Here is a 16,281-nt window from a genome sequence, read left to right on the forward strand (position 1 = left end):
ATTAAAAAACTATAAATAGATAGGGAGTAAGCTCCCTCTGTGTTTTATTCTGTCACAGAATAAATACAACTCCTATACTATTTTACTTTATCATGAACTAGAGCTATTTATAGGTGCCACAAGATTTACAGGAGGGGAAAATACTCTCCATTAGGATTACTATTTATCTAATCAGCTCATTTTCCAGGATTAGTTATGAAAACTAAAAACAAACATGCATCTTTATCATGTAAAGAGTAGGTAAGAGTAGATAAGGGCTGGGGATATGGCTCAGTTGGTAGAGTGCTTGCCTTGCAAGCACAAAGCCCTGGGTTCAATTCCCAGCACCAAAAAAAAAAAAAAAAAAAAGAGCAAGTAAGAGCTGAATTCTTCTGAATCAAGACTCATTAATAAAATAAGGGGACCAGTGTAACTCTATACCATGTGCAACCAGAAGAATGAGAAGTTATATCCATTTATGTATGATGTGTCAAAATGCATCCTTACTATCAAGTACAACTAATTAGAACAAATATTAATGAATTAATTAATTAAGGGAAAGAGACCAGACATATATTAAGGATCTAAGATCTTAAGAGCCTTCAGATCTCGCTTTTAATAATAATTGATTATTTGAAGGCTACACCCAAAGATAAGAGTAGACAAAGATTCCCATAAACAAAAAAATGAACCAACCTAGAAAACATCTTGGAATGATTAACTTTCTCCATTAATCTTTTATCAAAGTGCCTTAAAAATAAAAACCCAAACCTATAATTTGTCTGTGTCTCCTCTTTATGCCTTTGATAAACAATCAAGAGATGAAAGAAGAAAAACTAATAAGACACTTAGTTTACTAATAATATTCTTAAATTAAAAAATATTTCTCTAAAAGTTAACTCCCAAGAAACTTTCCATATTTCTTTGGTTATACTTAAAATTCTCCAGTACTGGTCTGATGTAATCATTAACCTTTCTGGAAAATGCAGCTGGCAGTCCTCTGAGGTTTGTCATTAGAATGTGAGGAAAGCCACACAGATATTGCACAGGCTATTTACAGATTGTTTCATTTACTTTAAGAGCTATTGCTTCACTTGCATGTGGCAGGAAAATGAGATTTCAACAATTTTTTTGTGTGTTTTTAATTTTTATGATGAGTCTTCACCTTATCCATGGACAAAGACCAGCTAATCTGGCCCTGAGAAGAAAACTGCACAGACATAACTGTCTTCAAAGAAGATGTATGCCTCTCCATTCCCGAGTCCCCTTCCCCTGAGATACAGAACTCTAGCTGATTTCACTAGGTCTACCAGAAGAAGAGGAATGAAGGAGAGATCTCAACCACCCAAAAGAACTTCATTATGGCAATAGAGGGATGGGTCAGACTTCATCATACTAAAAGGAGTTGTACCAGAATGGAATTTTAGTTCACAGGACTTCTTCCTGGTTATTCATCTGCCTACTTAACAAAAATCACTCATGTTTTTCTGCAATTATTCTTAATTGATCAAAAAGAAAAACCTCTTTTAATGTCTTAGAATTCTATATAGGTAAAAAATGCAAGAATTACAGTATTTGCTTTGTATATGTTTGGGTAATTCTTACGATAAATGCTAAATCTAAAATAAAAAAAAAATTCTCCAGTACCGAATGCAGCTATATATTGGCCTGATATCACAGGTACAAATAACCAAGTCAAAATGGTTTAATAATATTTAACCTAGTTTCTTCCTCCTCAAATTAACTTCACACAAAAAGTACTGAGAGATCATATACTGATAGCAAAAATTTATACTTTATATTTATTATTAATTTATATATTTATACTTTTATTAATTTATGTTATAAATTATAATTAAATAACCAATCTTTTACACTAAAACTGCTTAGATCCTAAATTACTACAAATGATTTTAAGAATTATATGCAAGTTACCTCAGGCATTCAATCATGCGAGAAGCTATTTTCTTCCGACGCATCATGCTGAATACCCATATTCGACTGATCCCACATATTGCAGGCTCTGGCAATGTTGAGCAGCACCAGGCTTTTTGCCTTTCAAATCTGACTTTTTCTTCTTCTGACCTGGTAACTGGAAGTTTCTCTTCTATAACTCTGTAGCCCTGATGATGTCAAAATTAGGGGGAAAGTTTTATAGTGAGAATATTAACTGGCAATTATCTAGAACTGATCTTCCAGAGGTAAATACTTTTGGTTTCTTAACAAACTATGGGAACCACACGTTTCACTCTCATTTTTAGGAAACAGACAAATCTGGATTTGCATTCTGTTCTACTTGACTTACTAGTTATATGATCATGAGATAAAGTAACTTAGTTCCTCTAACTTTGGGTACCTCACCTTTATAAAAACTGGGGATATCCAGCATCTCTCATTGAGAGATTAAATTAAGTAACATGTACAAAGCATTTTATCATCACTAAATGCCAGTTCTCTCCAGCTCCTATATTCTAAGGACCAGCAAAAGTACATGTTTACACCAGGGGCAGTGGTTCATGCCTATAACTCCAACTACTTGGGAGGCTGAAGGATCACAAGTTAGAGGCCAGCCTAGGCAAGTCAGTGAGACCTTATCTCAAAATAAAATTTAAAAAGGGGATGTATCTCAGTGATAAACCACTTGTTAGCATGTGCTACACCCTTAGATTTGATCCTCATTACCACAAGGGGGAAAAAAAAGTTCATAACTCAGCAGTAATAATAAATATTCCTGTGAAGGTTGCTATAGTTCTTGGCTTCACAGCTATTTAAGAACTAGGTATAGGGATAGTTGAAAAATCAAGAATTTAAAAGGTCGTTTTCTCACACTCAGATCTCTTAAAATAAGTAATTAGTGTTGGGGAGTGATATGGGCCAAATTCTATTGTTATATTGTGTGCAGGTATGAATATGTAACAATAAATTCCATCATTATGTACAACTATAATGTATCAATAAAACATTGTGGAAAAAAATTTTTTTAAAAAACTTAAAAAACATATATTTTGGGGCTGGGGAGATAGCTCAGTTGGTAGAGTGCTTGCCTTGTAAGCACAAGGCCCTGGGTTCGATCCCCAGCACCCCCCCCCCCCAAAAAAAAACATATATCTCTTCTGTCAATCTGGCTGTCAAAAAAGAATCTGATCAGCCTCCTAATGAAACAAGGTACAAAGCATAAAAAGTCATTATGCAAAACAATTAATACTAACATTACATAGCTACCTTCTAGTTTCAACACTGCCTAAAGTCACTTATGGAACTATGTTGAATAGAAATTTCAAAAATTTCTATTCTTGGCTATACTATGTAAAAAATAACTCAATCTCTGGCAGAATTCTGTGAATCATTTTACATTGAATTAATATTCCAATACCACTTCTCACAAAAAACAAAAGCAATTAAAAATTTTAAAACTTAGTAGCTATTTATTTAAAACCTAGCAAGGTTATCCTAGCAAGGTTCATAAGAACTACACAATTTCAGACTAAATTTTTAAAACATGTAGCTTAACATAGAGAAATTAATTCATGTAGACTTGTTTTTGGTTTTTTACTCTACTAAAAATATTATGACAAAGCACACATTTGCAGTCACCTTTTAAAATATGCTAGAAATACTAACTGAACTGCAGTCATACATGATGTACACATTGAATTTATAAGAACTTGACTAAAAATAAATTCAGTTATACCTCAAAGTGAGGATGACTAGGGAGTTCAGAAGCTTCCATTCTCTTATGTTGGTCTCATGTATTAAATAAATAACACTTATAATATGAATGCACCCTTTACTACTATCAGTTTATTTCTTATACAGTTTGCCTCCTAAAAATAAAACAACTACTCATAACAGAGCTCAACCACTTGAAGTGGTGACCTGTTCCAGGGGTAGCAAAGTTTCTATAAAGGCCCCAATAATAAATACAATAAGCATCAAAGTCCACTTAGGGGCTGGGGTTGTGGCTCAGTGGTAGAGCACTTGCCTGGCATGTGTGAGGCACTGGGTTCGATCCTCAGCACCACATAAAAACAAATAAATAAAATAAAGTCCACTTAGTCTTTTTGCAAATATTCACCTATGAAAGCAGCCACAGACAAATAGTGAGCAAATGGGTGTGGCTGTGTTACAATAAAATCTTACCTACAAGAACAGGCCACATTTTACCCACTATAGTTTGTCTGCACTTGATTGAGTCCAGTGCTGGAGGGACTGAGAAAGATATTACATTAATATCCAACACAGAACTGTCAGAAAAAAACCTTAACTGTACTTCTGATTCTATAGAATTATCTCTGACTTGAGCAACTCAGGAGGTGGAGGCAGGGGGACCCTGTCTCAAAATAAAAAAATAAAAAGGGTTGGGATGTGGCGCAGTGGTAAAGTGCCCCTGGGTTCGATCCCCAGTATTAAAAAATAATTCTTTTTTTTTTTTTTTTAAAGAATTTCTGACTTGAAAAACTAATTCCCAATTCCCATGTAAGATACAACCCCATTACATTAAACAATTAACAAAGAAGATTTCTTGCAGTCACACTCTTCCTTACCTAAATGTACAACAAATTATTGGGATTATACTACTCAAAATTATATAGTAATGCATTAAACATCAAACTACTTATGGGCACTCTAAAAGTCACTTACCCACTGAATATGTTCTGCAATTAGGCAGCCAACCACTTTTTTATCATTAGAAATAAAGAGAAGTGTTTTAGTTCTGGAATAGCACATTAGTGGAGCCTGTTGGAAACCTAAGTCATTATCAACCATTTCTCTAATCTCGTCAACCTGCCAAATAAAGAACAATAATTTTTTTTTAACAGTGAAAGTATTATATAAATGTAAAAAAATATATACATATCAACACAAGTTGACTATTTATTCCACGCAGGATATCTTCTAAAAAGGATGACTATACTTATGAGAAACTGTTTTCTGAACCTTACAGACCAACTTAGCAAAATGAGGGAAAAACTGGAGAGTGATGTCAAGGCCAGCAGTACAGGAAAAAAAAAAAAAGAGGGGTGAGAGCACCTACATAGGCTAATTTAAAGAACATTAAGGCTTCCTATTAGCAGGATCATGGATTTGTGAACTGGATAGATCATCACCAGAATTTCAGCAAGGCAAGTGAGCTACTTTTCTTCCCAAGTCTGAATTAGTGTTCTCATCAGTCAAGCAGTGGCGAATGCCTGTAATCCAATTGACTTGGGAGGCTGAGGCAGAAGGATAACAAGTTTGAGGTCAACCTCAACAACTTAGCAAGACCCTATCCCAAAACAAAAAACAAAAAGGATTGGAGAAGTAGCTCAGTAGTAAAGCACCTCTGGGTTCAATCCCCAGTGCTATAAAAAAGGAAAGAAAGGAAGAGATGGGTGGAGAGATATAATTTAGATACGGAATGCGGGGAGCACTCGTGAGTAAAATAAAAAGGAACACAAAGGAAAGAACCTCTTCTTTTACTTCTCCTACTGAATCATTTATGGGCCAAAAATATACCACCTCATCAAAAATATATCATGCACAGTGGTACATGCCTGTAATCTTAACTGCTCAGGAGGCTAAGGCAGGAGAATCTTAAATTCAAGGCCAGCAGACTGGGTAATCTAGGAAGACCCAGTCTCAAAACAACAACAAAAACATACAAATATTATTTCATTTAAATCCAACATCCTGTAGAGGTTTATAGTTCCTGACTTTACATATAGAAGAAATAAAACTCAAAGATTAAGTAATTTCCCTTGTCAGATATTAAACATCTAGAAAATCAAGGACAAGGGGTGTGACCCAAATGTTACCATGGCATCTTCCAGGTTACCTCCTAGAATGAGGCAAGGTCAAATACAATAAAGTTTTTGTAGTCCTCAAAGTTAAGACCTCTGCAGGTACTCACACATTAGTTCCTTCCTCAGATGAAAAAACACTGCAAATGTTCAGTCCAATAAACATTCATTTGTGTCACTAAGATTAAAATGTAAATAACCCTTAGGACAGATCACTATTCATTCTCTGGACATGCAGAATACCAGAACACACAATGCTTACTCAGTGAAGAAAACAAAATCTTCCTAATCCTTTAAAGCCCTACAGTTCCTAACTGAGTTCCTAAAGGTAAGTTGCTCACAACTCCCTCGAGTTTAACTTTTAACCTACTATGGGTTATTAACTAATAATATACTGAATAGCAGGTAATCAAAATTTTTGTCCTGAGAAACTAAAATTAGGAAATTAACATTTAATGTAAGGACTCAATAAGAATGTCTGCCATATAAGGTAGTTGTAGCAAACTTCTCACTGTGCATTTTTCAATAATAATTGGAATTGCAAAAATTCCACTATTTTTCACAATTTACTTATTAAACAAGTATTTATTTTTGTGTAAGGATCAAAGTTTTGAATACAAGACAGTTGGGCCTGTTTTTGTTTCATTCTAAATGCTACTGTCTATACTATCAAGCAATGCAGGGGCTTATCTGATTATCTGGGATTGCCCAGATACACAGGGGATCTGAAAAGTCAGAATCCACAGAATAAATTTTTACCTTAAGTAGAATGCTAACTACATTTTCAAATAATAGATGTTCTCCTTCAATGTCTTTTTCAGGTGAAGTATTCCTAAATTTAAATGTCTGGTTGTGAAATTAAAGTTCAGTAAATAAATTATTCCCATTATGTTTTCAGATAAATTTTTGACACACTCTAAACAACTAGACCCATTATTTATATTATGAGGTATTTCTCCTGAAAAAGCATCAATGAAGAAAAACATTGTGTACATATATATACATTTTTTTTTTTTTTTTTGCGGTGCTGGGGATTGAACCCAGGGCCTTATACTTGTGAGGCACGCTCTACCAACTGAGCTATATCCCCAGCCCCATTGAGTATATTGTTTGAAAGTGCGATAATTTTTTTTTTCTTGTTAGGGATGCCAAGCATATCAAATGCTAAGCAGGCAGTATTCCACTGAGCTGCATCCCTAGCTCAACATATTATTTAACAATTAAGTTTATCCTATGGTTCCTGACTTTTGAGATACTCTATATGCAAAATAGCTACAGGTTTTATTATCTCTTTAGTTCATTTCTAAACACAGTAAACTCAACCCTCAAAGTATGGACCTAAGGTGAACTTAGCTAACACTAGATAAGAGGAAATTTCAAGTTTTCTACATTGTGTTTATAAATTGGGATGCATCTTTTTTATCCTTAAAAATATAATTACCTCATGTTTAATTTCAGTTTTTCTATGACCGACTTTTAAATATCTTCTATAATAAGCTTTTAGAAATTTACACTTAGAACTGGGCATAGTGGCGCACACCTGTAATCCCAGAGGCACAGGAAGCTAAGGCAGGAGGATCACAAGTTCAAGGTCAGCCTCATCAATTTAGAGAGGCTCTAAGCAACTTAGCGAGCCTCTGTCTCAAAAAAAATTTTTTTTTAAAAGGCTGGGGAAGAGGGCTGGGGAGATAGCTCAGTCGGTAGAGTGCTTGCCTTGCAAGCACAAGGTCCTGGGTTCGATCACAGCACCGCAAAAAAAAAAAAAAAAAAAAAAAAGGCTTGGGATGTGGCTCAGTGGTAAAGCGCCTCCAGTTCAATCCCTGACACAGAAAAAAAAAGAAATTTATGCTTAGAATGGAATTTCACTTTTTAAAATTTTCTAAATTATGACTTTTTGGTTTTGGTGCTGGGGATTTAGGATTTCACTAAGCATGAGCTCTACCACTAGGCTATTTTCTCAGGCCTCAACTTTGAATTTTAATTCTAATTCTTGAGATCACTTACTGGTCATTATTCATTAACTCAATTAACTAGCCTGTCGTCTACTTAACCACTCAAATCAATATAACACTGGACAATAATCAATTCATTTAAAATTCATTTCAGCTGGGCAGAGTGGCACATGCCTATAAGCCCAGAGACTCAGGAAACTGAGGCAGAAGGACTGCCAAGTCCAAGGCCAGCCTCAGCAATTTAGTGAGACCTAAGCAACTAAGCAAGACCCTGTTTCAGAATAAAAAGGGCTGGCAATGTATCTCAGTGGTAAAGTGCCCTTGGGTTCAATCCCTGGTACCAAAACATAAAATTCATTTCACATGTTCTGGATTACTGCAAGGTTTGGCACAATTTTTCAAATGGGCTGTATCCTTTTAAATAATCATTTCTTGTTTTCAGAACTGGTATTTAAATGTACTGTGCTACCAATATGTTATCCTCTTTAGTTTAGCTGGTAAGTGACCTTAATCAATTCTGTAAAAAATTTCACTGGAAATTTACCTTTTTCAGGGCATACTTTGGGTCTTCAGGAAGAACCATTATTATCCTGCCATCAGGGTATTCAGCCAGAATTCTTTCTTTCTTCCAGCCCTAGGTATAAAACGAAGGATGAATTTTATGCATCATATTTTATTCATCTTATTCACGTACAAAAGGGAAAGTACATCAATTTGTCTAAAAATTAGAAATATGAAAAATATATGCTCATTAATGTTTAAAAAGGCATAATAAATCATCTATTGTTAAGCATACAGTAGCTATAATGCTAATTAATGTTTATTATTCAGAGACATATCTACTACCACAAAAAATGTTTAATATCAATTCCCATTTTAAATGACTTTGAAAAATCACACACCAAAAGCAAGCCCCTTAAAGTCAGTGATTCCCAGAACCTAAAGAATGACTTTCCCAGATTCTTCATAAAAGAATTAAATGCTTAGATTTCTTTGGAACATGGTTACCTCCACAAACACACACTCTTAGTTTTTTTGTCTGGCATGCCAAAGACCTCCAGGAGGTTTTAAGTGAACTGATTTGCATGCAGTAGCCCAGTATGAAAGGAATAGTTTTTATTTTTATTGATCACAACTATCAAAGCCACAAGAAGGAGACTATAAAAAAATATAACTACCTTCTAAGAATCTAATAGGGAAGGAGAGGCTACGTTGTGTGTATCTGAAGTTAAACATACTCAAAAAAAGAGAGGTAATAAACTCTTCTTCAGATCCACACTCGTGGTGATTAATGAGCAGAACCTGCATGAAAAAACAAAACAAAACAAAAGCCACTTAAATCTAGTAAGATGGGACTGAACCAGAGGTTAAACTAGGAACTTTGAAGTTCAAAATAAGTACAGAAGGAATGAGCTTAACTAGTTGTTCCATTTGTCTTACCCAACCAACTTTACATAAAAAGGCCTTTCCAAAAGCAATTTGTCCTTGTATTGGAAAAAAATGATCTTTTTTCTGATTTCTATTTTCTTGTAAGAAGGCAAAAGTTCAATGAAACCAAGAAAAAGGCAACTAAATTTTTTATATACTACAGCAAGTCTGAAAGGAGGTTGGAATCTAAAATAATTTTGTGGGGATTTTTTTGGGGGGATCATAGTTGGGGACAAAAATTCTAGTAACAATCTTGATATATGTAACAATTTAGATTAAAATGTTAAAAACCAGAATTTGTTTACAAAGTAAGAACATCCAAAAGAAAAGTAAAAATCAGATGATTAAAATTACTTATGATTGATAAAATGCTCAAGATTTGCAAAGAAGCAGAAACATAATCATAGACATTCTTTATTCATACAAGACAATCTGAATATACAGATCTGAATATAAATGACTTTTAAAAGATATAAAAAACACCTATCTAAAAAGAAATTTATATTAACAATGTTGCTTTTAGAAAAAGCTTTTAAATGAACCTATTTTTCCACAAAAAGAAACTAGATTTTAAAAAATTAAACTATAAATTCAATGAAGAAATGGATATTTAAGAAACTTCAAGTTATAAGAAAGCCATACTTCCTGAGGTAAAATAATCTGAAGACAATTCAATGAACTATTTTCCTACGAATTGTCTTTAAAAACAATGCTATTCTTATATCATAATATTACACACTATAAGCACTAGACAAATTGCTAAACTTCCTCTTGAAACATGCATTTTCAATGTGGAAAATTATCACAACTGAATATGATACAATTTTACATTATAAATATTATTCTAGCCTTTTCATGTACTAAATGAAAGCCCTTTACACGTAAGAAGCAGGAACTGTGAGAGGCAGAATTACTATTGCTTAAGCTTCATTTAATGTGTGTGAAGAAGGCATATTTTAGTGAACACTTTTTAACAGTTCTGGAGTAACAGGATTAGATCCTGTTGCTAGTTAGTAGATATACTATTTTGGGCAAATCACTGGCACTCTGATTCTGTTTTCAAATCTAAGCAATCTAAAAAATGGCTGTTATCAGAGGATTATTATATTAAAGATGATTGCAAGAGTCAGTAACTCTTAGAAACTTCCATTCTCCATTCCTATTGGTATATCAAACTAAGAGCAATGCAACTAAGTCTAACAAAATGCAATCAATCAATAACTATCTCCAAAGTTAAATAAATTCAAGTCATGAACAAAGCAAGATGAAAGAAACCAAGTTGGATAATGTCTGTCAAATACTATAACTCAAGATATTTATGTGCCTCAACTTCAGTTAATGCTTTGTTGATCTCAATAACCATAATTCTTCTGATTTTAGAGAATTTAGAAGAGCTGAAGTCTGTTGCTTGAAATGGAGACAGAGCTGGAATGTGTGGGGCAAGATGCATGTAATTCAGAGGAATAACAGAACAACCACAACTTTTTCCCCCCCAATTCCCATTTATTTTTGGTTCTTGGGGCAATGTCATCTTTTCAATATGAAAAAAAGCAGCAAGTTCAACAAATTAGAAATATGAAATGTAGGATAGGACAAAATCAAGGGTAGAAAGGAAAAAGCAATAGCAAAAGAACAATCACTACTTTTTTTGCAGACATAAATTCCAATGCAGTAAGTACATTCACTCGTCTCACCTTAATATCTTAAGATATCACATATATACCTCTGCTAACAAAACAAAACCAAATTTTCTTAATTCATTCATCTGACAGCTAAAAGGAAAAAGCTCTACATATCTGATTTATATTTCTCATGCGAAGTTGAGGTTTATAGTTTGTTTTCTTTCTTCTCTTTTTTGGGGGACTGGAATTTACTGGGGTTTGAACCCCGAGGTATTTGACCACTGAGCTGCATCCCTAGCCCTTTTTATTTTTTTGAGAAAAGTTTTTAACTTGCAATCCTCCTGTCTCAGTCTCCTGAGTTGCTGGGACTACAGGCATATGCCACCATGCCCAGTCTAATTTGTATTTTTAACAGAAAGCAATGATATAATGATATTCTTTTCACCCTGTTGTAGTGACTCTAAAGTTTAGATCCTCAGAACAGAAGTGATTTCTCCTTTTTTTCCATCAAAAAAAGATCACAAAATGAAAACAAAATACATTGGGTGGTGAATACACTGGTGGATACAACTGTCAAAATCCATCAACCAAACACATAAGATCACTGCTTTTAATTATGTGTCAATTATATCTCAATTTTAAAAGTTCTTACTAATCACCTTCATAAAAGGTTGGCTGAGACCACATATTTGAAAGAACACCCAGAAGTAAAAATTACACAAAGTTTGTCGTTGTTGTTTTTTTTTTGCGGTGCTGGGGATTGAACCCAGGGCCTTGTGCTTACAAGGGCAAGCACTCTACCGACTGAGCTATCTCCCCAGGCCCCAAATTACACAAGCTTTAAAGAAAAAAAAAAAAAAAAAGGCCAACAAATTTTGCAAGGTAGCTAAAATAAAGAGTGATTGAAGGAAAACCTTCAGGTTAAGAAAGACTTAAAGGGGGGGAGACTTAAGGGACACATTAACCAATGCAATATTACTTTTAACAGTATAGAAAATTATGAGATATTTGGGAAGTTTTTTAACCCCCATGGAATACTTGATATTAAGTTCACTTTTTAAAATGTGGTTATATTCATTAAAGCTTTTCTGTGTTTTAAAAACAATAATCTTGGGGCTGGGGTTGTGGCTCAGTGGTAGAGTGCTTGCCTGGCATGTGTGAGGCACTGGGTTCTATTTTCAGTACCACACACAAATAAAGGTTCACCCATAATCAAAAAGAAAAAAAAACAGTAATCTTCATCATTTTAGCAATATCTAACAAGCCAGGCACAGTGGCACATGCTTGTAATCCCAGCAGCTCAAGAGGCTGAGGCAGGAGGATCAGGAGTTCAAAGCTAGCTTAAGCAACTTAGTGAGGCCCTAAGCAACTCAGTGACACCCTGTCTCTAAGTAACATATAAAAAATGGCTAGGGATGTGACTTAGTGGTTAAGCACCTTTGGGTTCAATCCTAGGTGGATGGAAGGAAGGAAAGAATAAAGGAAGAAAGTAAAGAAAGAAAGATAGGTAGATAGATCTAACTAACATAACATGATGCCTGGGTTTACTTCAAAAAACAAATGGAAAGGGGCTGGGATTGTGGTGCAGTGACACAGTGTTTGCCTAGCACATGCAAGGAACTGGGTTCTATTCTCAGCACTGCAAATAAATAAATAAATAAAGGTCCACTGCCAACTTAAAAAAAAAAAAAAATAAAACAACTGTGAAGGCTGGAAGAAAAAAGATCATACAGGAACTGAAATTGTTGAAGGTGGATGGGTGGGTGAAAGGTACATGAAAGTTCATTATTCTGTGGGCAGGTGAAAAGAGACTACTTAATTGAATTTACTTTTGATAATTCAAATCACCTATTGTCAAAGACCAAGGTGTGCTTAAACTACCATCTATTTAGAAAAGAAAAATAAATGTAAAATTAATCTAATCAGTATAGTAGTTAGACGTAGGGCTGGGAAAATAGTGACTTCAAGAGGAGCACAAAAGTGGCTTTAGGGTTAAACACCATACGTTTTGAATTTTATTTTTATGTTTTTGTGGTACCGGGGCACTCTAACACTGAGGTATACTCCCGGTTCTTTTTTATTTTATATTTTGAGACAGGCTCTCACTAAATTACTGAGGCTGGCCTTAAACTTGCAATCTTTGGTCTCAACCTCCTGGGTAGGTGGGATTACAGGTGTGTACCACAGCATACCTATTAAATCTTAAAATTTCAAAAATGAAATGAAATTAAAAGGAACTCATTCAAAATTGAGACAAATGCTCTATTTGACAATACCCAAGACAGAAGGCAATACGCTGCAGAAAAACTGCATAGTGAAAAAAAAATTATACTCTTGAAATAACTTTCCTCTTGCCTCAGCCTTCCAAGTTGCTGGGATTACAGGCACATACTACACCTGGCAAAATGAATTTTAAATGTAAATATTCATTAACATATATTTTAAGTCACCAAAAATATAAACAGGGTGATCTGAGTAATGGTAGAGTGGCTTAAATTTCCCCTCCTTTAGTTTATCTGTATTTCTTATTTTCCATCTTTAAAAAAATAGCATAATAAAAATGTTAATATGCTTAACTAGCTCAAGCAGCTATTTTTAAATGAATGTTTTGGAAATTTTTTAGCAAAAACAATCTTGTGTTAATACCGATGAAGTGTGTGTGTAGCCAATGTGACCCTATTGACACTAAAGGTGTTGAAAAAGTTTTAGATATGCTGCACATGACAACTCATACCTGTAATCCCAGAGACATGGAAAGCTGATAAAGGAAGATCTCAAGTTCAAGGCCATCCTGGGCAACTTACCAAGGCCTGGTTTCAAAATAAAAAATTAAAAGGGCTGAGGGGCTGAGCTTGTGGCTCAGTGGTACAGCACTCACCTAGCATGCTTGAGGCATCCTTGAGTTTGATCCTCAGCACCACATAAAAATAAATAAATAAAATATAGGTATAAAAAATTAAAAGGAATGGGGATTGTAGCTCAGTGGCAAAACACCTCTGGGGTTCAATCCCCAGTACCCAATCCCCTGCATCCCCCTGCCCTAGTTTTAAATATTACTATTAGACTTTAAGTGACAAATACATGGAGAAATTCAGTTAGGAAATATGTATTAACCACGTACCACAAGTGCAATTCACATGGGATCCAGGTAATACAGCACAGTAGTAAGAGGATGTTAAAAATCAGAAAGAGAGGGCAAGGTGGCACATGCCTGTAATCTTAGCAGCTTGGGAGGCTCAAGGAGGAGGACTGTGAGTTGAAAGCTAGCTTCAGTAACTCAGCGAGGCCCTAAGCAACTCAGTGATAACCTGTTTCTAAATAAAATATAAAAGGCTGGGGATGTGGTTCAGTGGTTAAGGGTCCCTGGGAACAATCCCTGGTACCCCCCCCCCCCAAAAAAAAAAAACCCGAAGAGCTGGATTTGAATTCAAGGTGGTACTTATCAGCTATGCTGCGTTGCTCAAATAATTTCTCTAAATTTTGGTTTTCTCACCTATAAAATGGTAGAACCACAACACAAAATTGTTGAGAAGCTAAATAAGAAAACACCATAATATATTGAGCACACTGCCTAGCACAATAACATGCCCCAATAAATAACAGTTCCCATTATCATTATAGTGACTAATATTTTTTTCTCGTGGGTTTTTAAATCTTCAGTACCCTCAGACCTTACAAGGTCACTTAAGATCTGGCCTCCCATCTACCTCTTCCAGTCTCATCTCTTACAGCTTTTCCAACACATGACACAATCATAAGTTCATAATAAAATACTTAATTTCCCCTATCTCTCACATTATTAGTTCTCTTGGCCTGCTATGCCTTTGCTCTATGCCCTGGAGTTCAAGGGACTTCTACTTAATTCTTTCTGACTCTACTTAGATGTTAATCTGGACTCTGTCTCTGCTCTATATTCACACAGTACATTCTTTTTATTTAATTTTAAAACAATTTATTTCCATGTTTCTATATAATTTTGATAAGTACAAGTTTTAGTAGTACCAAAATATTCCTTTCTGTTAATATAATTTTACTAAATATAATATTTTTGGTTAATCACCATAAACCTTTAACCTATTTTTTTTACATGTATAATGCTTTTAGTCACTTGTTTGGTTTCCTACTTGATGTTACAATGAACATGTCCATTGATATATAGTATTGCATATCATAAAATATAACCTCGGGATGTATTTCTTTAACAAATAATGCTTGATTAAAGGAAATGCTGGTCTTCATTGGCCTTTACATATTTCATATTCCTTTTCAATTTGAAAATGATATATGATAATCTTGATAGCACTGGGCATTATATTTATATGGTGATAACATATTATATAAAACTATGATCTCTTTAGTACCTAGAACAGTGAATTCTACAGAAAGAATAAACAATATCTATTACATGAATGTTAGGCATCTCACACTATGAGATAAAATAAGATTGTATTGAAGAAGATTATATTGACACTCAGAAGAAAATACATTCTAAGATACTACTACTCTAGAATTTTCCATATTTAAATACATCTACTTAACTATCTTTTGCATTGATCTGTGAATTTACATGAAGGAAAGATCTGTTTATCTTTTTACTAAAAATTTTTTAGGAAAAAAAAAAAACTATGATCCTGGAGCACAGTAATTAGTTAATAAATGTCTGAATAAAAAAATTAACCTAGAAAAAGTTTATCCCATAAAAATACTTCTTACAGATTGGGGGGGAAAAAAAACTTTAAAGTGAAAGCAGTTTAAATTTGTTCCTGTCACCTAAGTAGTAGGTAGCTCGTTAGAGAACCACATCTTTCTAGTTTAAGATCACATTCTACTACTTTTTTTCTTTTTCTGTTTTTTCTTACAGTACTGGGGATGGAATCCAAAGTCCTAAGCATGCTATACAGTGTTCTACTACTGAGTTACATCCCCAGCCCTGCTCACATTCTTTTCTTTTTATGTCACAATGACTTCAAGAATCCTACAAATCTACTGGAAAAATTAAATAGTATATAAATGTGTGCAAGATGTGATAAGGTATATGTTTGAAAGGAAGTTTCCCTGCAGTCAAACCAAACTCTTTTATAAACATTTCTGGTATCATATCAATATGTATATAAAATATATTTCTTAATTCTCAAAAAAATTTTTTAAAGTCACCAACTAGGGATGTGGTTGAGTGGAAGAAACTTGCCTATCATATAAGAGAATATAAGTTCAATCCTCAGGGGGGAATAAAAAAGTTGGCAAATTGAAGCAGGGACCTACCAAAGAAGGCAAAATAATGTAAGCAAGGTTTATAATGATTTTAAGAGAATAAAACTCTCAATGATATTAGAAAGGAATTTTTTTAAAAAGATTCATAGAAAAGGCAGTATTTTTTCTGGGCTTGAAAGGTACAGATGATAATTTGAAAGTGTTCCTACAGGTAAGAACAAAATGAACTAAAAAAGAAAATTATGACCCATGTACAAGACAATCATCAGTTCGATTTGGTTTACAAGAAGAGAATTTATACTAATTAAA

The 16,281-nt window shown here is 34.2% G+C and overlaps 2 protein-coding genes across 7 annotated transcripts in view; one reads left to right on the forward strand and one right to left on the reverse strand.

The window, feature by feature from the left end:
* Nucleotides 1-16,281, reverse strand: part of Esco1 (establishment of sister chromatid cohesion N-acetyltransferase 1) — a 76,250-nt gene that overhangs the window by 6,027 nt on the left and 53,942 nt on the right. For 5 of the 6 annotated variants that reach the window (XM_047526361.1, XM_047526358.1, XM_047526360.1 and 2 more), the window contains 3 exons: nucleotides 8,256-8,345; nucleotides 4,621-4,764; nucleotides 1,915-2,102 (listed from right to left, as the gene is read on the reverse strand). In XM_047526361.1, the coding sequence (XP_047382317.1) occupies nucleotides 1,915-2,102; nucleotides 4,621-4,764; nucleotides 8,256-8,345 (422 nt within the window). Of the gene's footprint in view, nucleotides 1-1,914; nucleotides 2,103-4,620; nucleotides 4,765-8,255; nucleotides 8,346-8,889; nucleotides 9,014-16,281 lie in introns of those variants that run through there. The other variant, XR_007105176.1, reaches the window with a different exon arrangement.
* LOC124965452 (apelin receptor early endogenous ligand-like) lies at nucleotides 1,029-1,264 on the forward strand. The gene has a single exon (XM_047526368.1). It carries the CDS (start codon nucleotides 1,091-1,093, stop codon nucleotides 1,253-1,255), a length of 165 nt encoding a protein of 54 aa, XP_047382324.1. The 5' UTR covers nucleotides 1,029-1,090; the 3' UTR covers nucleotides 1,256-1,264.

This window comes from Sciurus carolinensis, chromosome 15 (genome assembly GCF_902686445.1).
Source record: "Sciurus carolinensis chromosome 15, mSciCar1.2, whole genome shotgun sequence".
NCBI classification, from domain to species: domain Eukaryota; kingdom Metazoa; phylum Chordata; class Mammalia; order Rodentia; family Sciuridae; genus Sciurus; species Sciurus carolinensis.